This window comes from Mus pahari, chromosome 3 (genome assembly GCF_900095145.1).
Source record: "Mus pahari chromosome 3, PAHARI_EIJ_v1.1, whole genome shotgun sequence".
Taxonomy (NCBI): domain Eukaryota; kingdom Metazoa; phylum Chordata; class Mammalia; order Rodentia; family Muridae; genus Mus; species Mus pahari.
The window spans coordinates 66,383,038-66,393,483 of NC_034592.1; the positions used below are offsets into that span (position 1 = coordinate 66,383,038).

Genomic DNA, 10,446 nt, shown 5'->3' on the forward strand with positions numbered 1-10,446 from the left:
AGAGACTATCTGTAAATTCTGTGACTCTAGAGAACCCTGACTAATACAATGAGAAAATTGGTAAATTGGTTACAGGTCTCAAGAACATTAATTTCTATATATTCATTGATTTAAAAATATAAAATTAGAGAAAGAGGTGGAGCTAACATGCTTTTGAAAAAATGTTATATTCTCACATTGTCTGCATCAGGGTAAGAATGAATGTAACAATGTTCATGAGGTTCAACAGTCAGCACAATGTGCAAAAAGCATGGCTATGGGGAAAACAGTGGCAGGAGGAGTGACCAGCTAGGACCCACAGAGACAGCTAATAATAGTGCCTGCATTCACTCCAGACCATCTGAGCATGGTCCCCAGAACCCACACGGTGGATGGACAGAATCAACTTCCCCAAGATTTCCTCTGAGCACAACATGTGTACTGTGGTGCAAGCACAGGCACATAGCCACACCCACTCTAAGTACACGCACAGTGTTTTTTTAAACAGATAATAAGTAAAAGTCCTTTCAGTGGAACTTCTTTATTTTATTAGTATATCAAAACATCTAAGATCTGCACTACTGACGTACAGAAGTTATACACTGACGTTTCCTTCAATTCAAAGTTCTCATCTCCTACTCTTCCACATCACTACTAAAGTAAGGTTTTAAGAAGTTCTTCACAAATACAAGTACTCACGCGTGGGATACAGCCGCCTCCTTGCATTCTCTTATGTCATTAATACGTTTATTGTAGCTGTGTGCAAGGAAAAAATAAAGCTTGTTAAGCTTAATTTGAAAGGAAAGACAAAAAGAATGAGCGCAATACTGTCACTTGAAATCCTCATTTTCATCAATAACAATGGTTTACAGAGGAAATGATGGGTGAAGTCTATCTCAAATGTATTTTCTAGTACTTTAGACACTCAACTCCAATCTTCCTAGAAAAATATCAGTTACAGTAAATCCAAAAATAAAATGAAACTTCATAATGCAAACTTTAATTAGACTTTATTATTTTCTTAAGACCTGGATATTTTTAAAATTTCCTTTTGATGCAATTAAGTCACTTCCAAGCACCAAAGTATTCAAAAATGATTGCTTCTGATACTAGCAAGGTCACTCATAAGCACAGGTAAACTCTAAAAGGATGCGCATGAGAAACCAGCAGTGTGACTCTGAGTGCAGAGCTTCCGTAGCACAGAAAGCTAAGGCAGGAAAGCACTCAGATTACTGTAAATTTTTTCAAGAGAGAACTGTGGTTTATTCTTACATACTAGGTACTATATATGTGTATATGTATGTACAAACACATCTCTACATATATATCTTTCTATGTATCTATGTGTGTGTGTGTATATATATATATATATATATATATATATATATATCTACATATATACAAAAGCACCTTCTAATAAAAAGTAAAATAAACAGAACTCCAATATTAACTAGTTCAGATGTGTCACTCAAATAAATATATCAATAAATATTAAATAATATATAATTTCATGAACACAAAATTCGTAACAGGGGGAAAAAACATATACTTGACAACTTGGCTGAGCCATTTACACCAAAATGAATCCCAATTTCTATGTGTAAACACTTTTTATTTGAGAAACTGTCTGGAACATGTAATATGGGCCCTTGCAATTAATACATGCTCATACTCCTAACTTGACTATGACTTAACCTTTTGTAATGTGGCTGATAACTCAAAAAGGAAAAAGGAAGGAACCAAGCAGGGTGGGGGGGGGGGTAAATAACACTTAGGGCCAGGCTGGAGAAATGTTTCAGCAATTCAGAGCAGTTGCTATTCTTGAAGAGAAGTGGGTTTGGTCTCCGACACCCACACGGCAGCTCACAACTAAGCAACTCCCCTTGACTCAAGTTCTAGAGAGTGCAGTCCTTCTTCTGGTTGCCTTGAGCACAAGCATGCACACAGTGCAGACATACATGCATGCAGAACATTCATTCACATAAAATAAAAATTAAATACAACTGTTCTTTTTTAACAGAAGAAAGATAACTCGTTTTGTGGTATCACTAGACTTACATCATACATAAATTCACTGAATAGAACACATTAACTGGTTATGGTGGTTTAAATAAGATTCAAGTGTTTTAATGATTGGCTATAGGGAGTGGAAGTATTAGGAAGTATGGCCTTATTGGAGTAGGTGTGGCCTTCTTAGAAGAAGTGGGTCACTATGTAGGTGGGCTTTGAGTCTTCCTGTGCTCAAGCTCTACCCAGTGTGAAATTCCAGAGACCCACTTCCCTCTGATGAAGACGGTCTCCTTCTGACTGCCTTGACATCAAGGTGCTCCTCTAGGACCCTGTCTGCCTGCACACTGCCATGTTTCCCAACATGATGATAATGGACTGAGCCACTGACACTGTAAGCCAGCCCCAAATAAATGTTTTACTTTATAAGAGTTGCCTTGGTCGTAGTATCTGTTCACAACAATGAAAACCCTAACTAATACACTAGTTTAAAATATATATTTAAGTGATTCATAAAGTAGTGATTAACATATTAAGACATAATACAAATGTTATCATTTACAATCTCAACACAATAAAAGCAGAAAGGCAACTGTTTTCCTGATGACTATATGATGACAGAAGTGAGCACAGCGGCTGATCAGGGGTAACAGAAGGGTAAGAATGGCAGTGGTGCCCCGGGCACCCGAGGCTCATCTGTGAAGACAGACATCCTACAGTGATCCAGGTGATGAGCACTCAGGAGTATTCACAGACAAGGTCACTGAACTATATCCCTAAGACCTTATTTTTCTCTTTGGAAATGTAAACAACAAAACGCTCAGGGTACACAGAACAAACTACTTTATTTTTTCCTACTTTAAACAGTGATGCCAGGGAACCTGTGTTCGGTTTGCATTTCAGGGTAATTCAATGACCACTGAAATACATGCTGGCTCAAACTGTCAGTGCTACACAGTTTTCTTTCCTTCTTTTTTTGTTTGTTTGGGTTTTTCTGTTTGTTTGTTCTGAGATAGGGATTCTCTGTGTTTTCTCTGTGTCCTCTGGTTGTCTTGAAACTTCCTCTGTTGGCCAGGCTGGCCTTGAACTCACAGAGATTCGCCTGCTTCTGCCTCCTGAGTACTGGAACTAAAGGCATGCACTACCACTGCCCAACCACATTGTTATGTTTTAGCAACCAATAAATGCTTCATCTTTGTCTCAACTTCATGCAATACTAAATTGGACATGAAATACATACAAATTTCATTTTTTTAAGTTACTATATCCAGCACATGTAGCTACAGGGTATTTTATCCGCTCTTCATTTCAAAAGATCATATGACTGCTCTTACATGTGAACTCAATGTGGCTTTTCACACAGAGTCTACAGGGCCTCAAGAGAAATGTCATTATTAAAGATAGCCACAAATCAAAGAAGTATTTGCTTTGCAGAGACTGAGTGACTGTAAGTCTTTTGGGTGTAATCGGCTATCAAGAACCGTAACCCCTCAGTGCTATGATCAGGCTTCTGTAACTGTTAGGCCTGATTCAGTGGCATTTTTGATTGCTTCAAAGGCCTTTATAAATGCACTCTGTTCTCTTTTTTGCGGCAGGAATGGGGTAAGACAAGGTTTTTCTGTGAAACACCGCCTGACTTGGAGCCCACTCTGTAGACCATGCTAGCCTCAAGGTCAGAGACATACCTGCCTCTGTCCCCGGAGTGTTGGGATTAAAGGTATAAGCCACCATACTGGGCAATACACTCTATAGTTTTAGTAATATTTATGAATAAAATTAAGTCTGAATTAAAAAGAAAAGACTTATTTATCCAGAATACCAATTTCAAAAAGGTAAGAAACTGTAAAGATTTTTAATTAGTAAAGTTACCTATAAGAATATTATTTCTACTATTATCAGAATATTGATAAAAGCAACTTGCTGGGACCAAAGTAAGACAGTCTAGGCCAAACCTTCCTGTACAATGTGATCAACTCTCTAACCCCAAAACCTACGTTACTAAAGACATTTCATTCACCACCTCCTCCCCCCAAAATGAATAAGACTGAAGACACCATACCCTCGAATGTTTACAAATAAATCTTCTGCAGCTTTGTGAATGTGGAAAACTTCGTCCCGAAAGAGAGAGAGGCAAGAGCTACTCTGAAGAGCTAGCTTCCAAAGGTTCAGTGCTGTAGCCTCCGTATTCAGCATCCCATGGCACAGAATAAAGCCAACTTCAAACAAAGAAAAACAAGTACCAGTTACAAGTGCTGCGCAGACACGTCTGGTTACAGTGTAACTTTCTACAAACAGGGAACAACCTCCATCACTGGAGGTTCATTCCCTAGTGATTCATAATATAATACATACATACATATAGGTATGTGTGTCTGTGTGTGTGCAAACAATATTTTAAACTTTAATTATGATTTTCTATATTCTGCAAAGTAAGTTCTTTGAAGCCACACTAAAGGAACAAAAATACCTTTTTGAGGGGTGGAGTTACAAATGATTTTTTTTTAAATGAAGCATTAAAAACATTAGTTTAAGCAAAAGATCAAAAATTAACACCCAATACAGTAATCATTACTGCTGTTAAAGTAACTGAAAAATAAAAGCAATCAACTTTTTTTGTCACCAGGAGAAATGCTAAGGTAATAGCTTTGCTTGTCTCAGCTGTTTCTCCCTTATTAATCTTTGCACACATATTATCTCACATGACTAATCTGCACAGTAGACAAGAGAGTATCTTTTTTTTTTTTAAGCTGAGGGAGTAAAAGTTCAGTACTACTAGAGTAACAAAGGCAGGCAGGCAGTGAGTTCAAATCCAGCCTGGTCTGCATGAGTCCCAGGTTAGCCAAGGCTAGGCCAGGAGACTGTTTCAAAAAAGAAAGAAAAAAAAAGGAAGGAAGCATCCAAATATTGAAATTCAATATTCTTGGAATATATTTAGCTGTTCTCCCTACATAATTTTAAATATCTTTTGGTTACCTAATCTGGAAACCCTATACAAATGTATAATGCTACTATGCTTGTAAATGGCTTCTCCAGCCTTCTGCACCAAGACAGAGAACCTCATTGTCCATTCACTCAACATTTACTCAGTAGTACTTGCTACAAATGCACAAAGTTTCTTTTGTTGAGATTTTCCTGCTTTTCAAAATAATCATTCCCATTTAAAAAATAAATTGGATTGCAAAGTGCTGGCTAGTTGTGTGTCATTTTTACACAGCCAGTGTACAGGTGGGAACCTCAAGTGAGAAAATGTCTCCATAAGACAGAGCGTTAGCCTGTAGGTCATCTTCTTAACTAGTGATTGAAGTGGGATGGTACAGCACACTGTGGGTGGAGCCAGCCCTGGGCAGGTGGTCTTGGGAGCTGAACAGGCCTACAGGCATCCCTCCATCTCTGCTTCAGTTCCTGCCAAGACCTCCCTCTTTAATCAGGACATGTAAGCTGAAACAAACCCTTTTCCTCAAGTTGCTTTTAGTTATGGTGTTTTATCACAGCAATAGAAATCCTAACTAAAACAAACAGTTGTCCACACAGCTAACAATGCTTACTATTCAACTCAATTCTTCAATCACAGATATGAACAGAAAGTAAAAACTAGGAATCATTATATAATCAAGCAAAATCAATACTTCAAAAGCCCCATCTTCAAAAGTATAGTCTTTCTAGAAAAAAATATTACTATCACAAATATAAGTAACAAAATTAGCTAAAATGCCTAGGTGCAGGTAGAATGTGCTACTAAATTCCTTCCACATTTGTTATTGTTATTTAAGTTTCAGTCTATAATGAAATAATGTATATAAGTTTATAGTATTCAAAAGCTGTAGTCATTTTAAGTACAAACAATAATATCTAATTTTTAGATTAAGCCATATGTAACAAAATTGTGGGCTTTTAAGTCTAGTACTTGTTTTGCTGGTAAGAAATTTCATTCATTATTTCACAAATGTATCATATCACAGGTATTAAAAAAATAGTTCTTCACTATAGTTGGAGAAACACTGTAACAGTGGTCCTCATGGGAGTGGAACAACCCTTTCACAAGGTAGCATAACAGATATCCTGCATATTAGAAATTTACATTACTATTTATAACAGTAGCAAAATTACGGATAGGAAGTAGCAACCAAATAAATTTATAGTTGGGATTCACCCCAACATGAGGAACTATATTAAAGGGTTGCAGTATTAGGAAGCTTGAGAGAACCCCCATGCTATAATAAAAAGTTTACAAAGGTAATACATCAAGAAGAAAAAGCACAAATTATTCAAAATTCGTCCCTCTGGTAGTGAGCAGTGGGAAGAAGGAACATGGCTACATATAATACACCAACTCTCATTCTTTATTATGTCATATATTGTTCCAGTTTATGAGCTTCCTAAAGCACACACTAGTAATTTCATCCCTCATGCATCTATCAAACTGCCAAAATATGTCATTTATCACATGCAAATTAAAAGTTAACTAAATACCTGTGACATTAAAAACAGATGACTAAAAGGAGAAGTTTAGCATTGAAAGTGCTAATGGAGACAACATAGCACCTAAGTTTTGGCCTTAGCTCTTCCTTGGTCTCTATGTGACCTAACTTTAGAGTCCTCATTTCTCTGACCTGTGTCTACAGTCTGATGGGTCAGTAGGAGGAATGACTGAGGTAAAGCACATAGGTGTCACTCCAGGGTAAAGGGCAGAGGTAAGGCAAAAGCAGGCATTTCCTCCTTAAAGCTTAAACACAGGGGTAGCCCCATAACTAACTCATTTACTTACAGATAATCCATTTCTCCATTGCATCCAAAGAGAGATATTCACAAGGCATCTTAAAAAGAGAAGACACATCTGTGCTTAACATAAACTCTTTAAGTAATTTCCTCTTTAGTCACTCTGCCTCTTTGAAGCTCCAAAGAATTCTTACTGTTCCATTCTTGTTCAAATACCACAGGAAATTTGAGACACTGGGTAAAAATTTAATAATTATTTCAACTGTAGCCAGCAGAGGACAATGAGCTGTTGTAGTATATTTTCATACCCTCAACCATCTTTGAACAACACCACAGCCAAACTGTCTTCTGGCAAATGACAAATTTCCAAATTTCTCAAGCTCATAAAAGGAGTTTTAGTTTTTTCAAATAATTTATTTTAATCGTGTGAAAACAGATTCCTGGCCTCGGTACTCTGTATCCCTCCCAAGTGAGCCAATGGTCCGTGTGCATTTTATCATAACACCTACACTCATATGCGAAGACACTGGAAGAGAGATCTAACAGACAATACCAATGATTTTCTCTAACTGGTAAGATTTGACGTAGATCTGCTTTTTTCTTTATAATTGTCTGTATCTTCAAATTTCTGTACCATGATAGAAACAATTTTTTTGCAGTTTTTTACAAATCACATTTATTTCTATAGACATGCATGCCACAATATGTTGCCTCTTTCTTTTCATCATGCCTGGGTTTTGGAAATCAAGCTCTGGCTGTCATGTTTGGTGGCAAGTGCCTCTACCTACTGAGCCACCTCAGCAGCCCCAAACAAAATGCTTGCTTGTATTAACCTCCAGTTTCTGAGAGCTAAGAAAAAAATTCAAACCCTGCATTATTTTATGTACATTTTATAATAAACCTGAAAGGCTAATGTTAACTAGAAGAAAACTGGACTAACACTGTTTAAATGATAAGTGAATATAAAAGGTAAAATGGAGCCATACAGTGTCAGACTGTGCAGGATTAAGCATTGTACTGGGTGCACTGATGAGACTCAACAACTGGGCATTCCTCCACTGGTCTGCAGAAAGATTCCGTCGAGGATACACCATCTGAAGAGAAATCAGCGCATCTGAAAGAGACTAATAAAACAGACAGTAGGTTGAATAGTGTGCTCCTGCTCTGCTGAGACTTCAGCTTTAAGGTCTGTGCATGTCTAACTGATTCCAACCACATTCCCTATAATGGATCACAAGTCTCCCCTAAAACTGTTCCTTTAGTTTTAAATTCTATAAAAGTTACAGTTGATATTCCTGGGCAAGAGCTACACTCAGGAAATCTGTTACTGCCTGTAAAAAAGCAAAACTATGTATTTACTGTATGGGTATTTTGACTGCATATACATATATGTGTGTGCCTGATGCTTATAGAGTTGAGAAGATCTACAAGCCAGGTGCGAGATCTCCTGGGACTGGACTTACAGGTCTTAGCTGCCACGGGCACGGGTGCTGGGGATTAAACCCGGGTCCTCTGGAAGAGTAGGCAATGTTCCTAACCACTGAGCCATCTTGCCAACCTGACATGCATGTTCTTTCTTTCTTTTCCTTTTTTTTTTTTTTTTTTTTTTTTGAGTTAGGGAAGGGTAGGGCATAACCATTTATTGGGTAGGTTTTCCATTTTAAATAACAAAAGGAAGGATAATGATAAGGGTCATGTAGCAGCAGAAAAGTACTCAATAGAATGAACTGTATACTTAAAAGGCTAGGATAGGAAGATTTCTACATTACTGTTACCACAAAATACTTTTTGTTTTGTTTTGTTTTGTAGACCAGGCTGGCCTCGAACTCAGAAATCCGCCTGCCTCTGCCTCCCAAGTGCTGGGATTAAAGGCGTATGCTACCACACCCGGCCACAAAATACTTTTTTAAAAAAGCAAATATATGTCCATTATTGTTATGGTTCTTAAAAATCCATATAGGTCAAGGTTATGTATTTATAGTGTGCACACACAGCTAAAGGCACTACTATCTAGCAAAACAGGTACATATGTAAGTTATGCTTAATAGGTAGGCACTTTATGAACTGCATCCTCAAGCCGGGCCAGTACAAAGTTGAACAGTCCTTTGAGGTGGGAGTGTGGGTGATTATAGGAAAGGCAGAAAAAAGATGCAAGAGACAGTATGGGAGGGCGGCAGGCCAGTACCACACCAGGCACCAGCGTATTTCTCATAGCCTTCTTATACTGCAGTACCGTGGGAAGCAAAGCCACAGCTAACAGAAAAATACACACAAAGACATTTGTTCTCACAAAAAAAATTCCCTGTTCCTTCTACCAAGGTCAACAGCATCTTCAGCTCCTTGCCTTGAGCCTCAAGTGCATCTCTCCTCTTATCCTTCCATGCCTCAGCATGGTGGGAAATCTGCCAATAGGCCCTGACCTGCTTTGACTCTCTGCCTGGCAAGCAGACTCCCCACACTGCCCCAGAGAAGCAGCAAATGCTCCCCACAACTTTGTATAACAGTTTTGGGGACCTGTGTTCTCACAGTGACCTGAGCATGAGGCAGGGGAATTTCCCACATGTGGTGTCAGGACAGTGCTCAAAAGGGAAATGCTTTAGACTTTGGATATTTTAAGTTCATGGTTTTCAGATTAGAAATGTCCAAGCCACTTAATACAGCTATGCAAAGAAATTAAACTGAAAAAATGTCTTCAAATTTTCATGAGAGAAAACACTGGGAAAATTCTTGATAACTAAACATCAAGAAAAATTATAGCATCATATAAACATGGTATTGCTCGAAGGTTCAGTTAACAAAGAGAACAGTGACCAAGAATCAAACATTCTGGGCCTTTGCTCTGGTTCTGGCACTACTTTTGTTAAGGGGCTCACCACTTTGTCATCTTCCTCACTCTCTACTTATTGTGATGATGTTGGATGAGATGCCTGAAGCTTTTGGAAGCAAGTAGATCTATGGCAGGTCTTGTTGCAGGACAGTTACCACAATAATTTCTTCCCATCAAATTTATTAAGAAATATCTTTCAATGTGTCTTTTTAAAAGGACATTTCATATAACTTCTAAAAAAATTCCTGTCATCTTTTCCTCATCAAGAGAGTAAGATATGGGGCTGGTGAGATGGTTCAGTGGGTAAGAGCACCTGACTGCTCTTCCGAAGGTCCAGAGTTCAAATCCCAGCAACCACATGGTGGCTCACAACCACCCGTAATGAGATCTGACTCCCTCTTCTGGAGTGTCTGAAGACAGCTACAGTGTACTTACATATAATAAAATAAATAAATTTAAAAAAAAAGAGAGAGAGTAAGATACAATACATCTAAAACTGATTCAATATTATGACTCTAAAGTCTTAGGATGAAGTACTATGTATATAAACTCTTTAAAAATGTTTTTGAAATTTATTGCATGTATATGAGTTTTGCAATGTGTATCTGTATATCACATGTGTGCAGTACCTGAGAAGGCCAGAAAAGGTCACTTTGTCTCTTGCAACTGGAGTTAGAGGTGGTTGTGAGCTGCCACATGGGTGCTGGGAATCAAACCTGGGTCCTCAGAATAAGTAGTTAGTGCTCTTAACTGCTTAGCTCCTGCTTCTGCCTCCCAAGTGATAGGATTAAAGCCATGTACCACCTCTGCCTGGCTTGTATCTAAATTCTTTTTTTTTTTTTTTTTTTTTTTTTGGTTTTTCGAGACAGGGTTTCTCTGTATAGCCCTGGCTGTCCTGGAACTCACTCTGTAGACCA

General features: G+C 38.0%; 1 protein-coding gene across 4 annotated transcripts in view; it reads right to left on the reverse strand.

Moving 5' to 3' along the window:
• Nckap1 (NCK associated protein 1) overlaps nt 1-10,446 on the reverse strand; it is an 80,184-nt gene that overhangs the window by 40,545 nt on the left and 29,193 nt on the right. For all 4 annotated transcript variants that reach the window (XM_021191938.1, XM_021191937.2, XM_029537119.1 and 1 more), the window contains 4 exons: nt 7,689-7,826; nt 6,752-6,800; nt 4,046-4,202; nt 679-735 (listed from right to left, as the gene is read on the reverse strand). In XM_021191938.1, the coding sequence (XP_021047597.1) occupies nt 679-735; nt 4,046-4,202; nt 6,752-6,800; nt 7,689-7,826 (401 nt within the window). The remainder of the gene's footprint in view (nt 1-678; nt 736-4,045; nt 4,203-6,751; nt 6,801-7,688; nt 7,827-10,446) is intronic.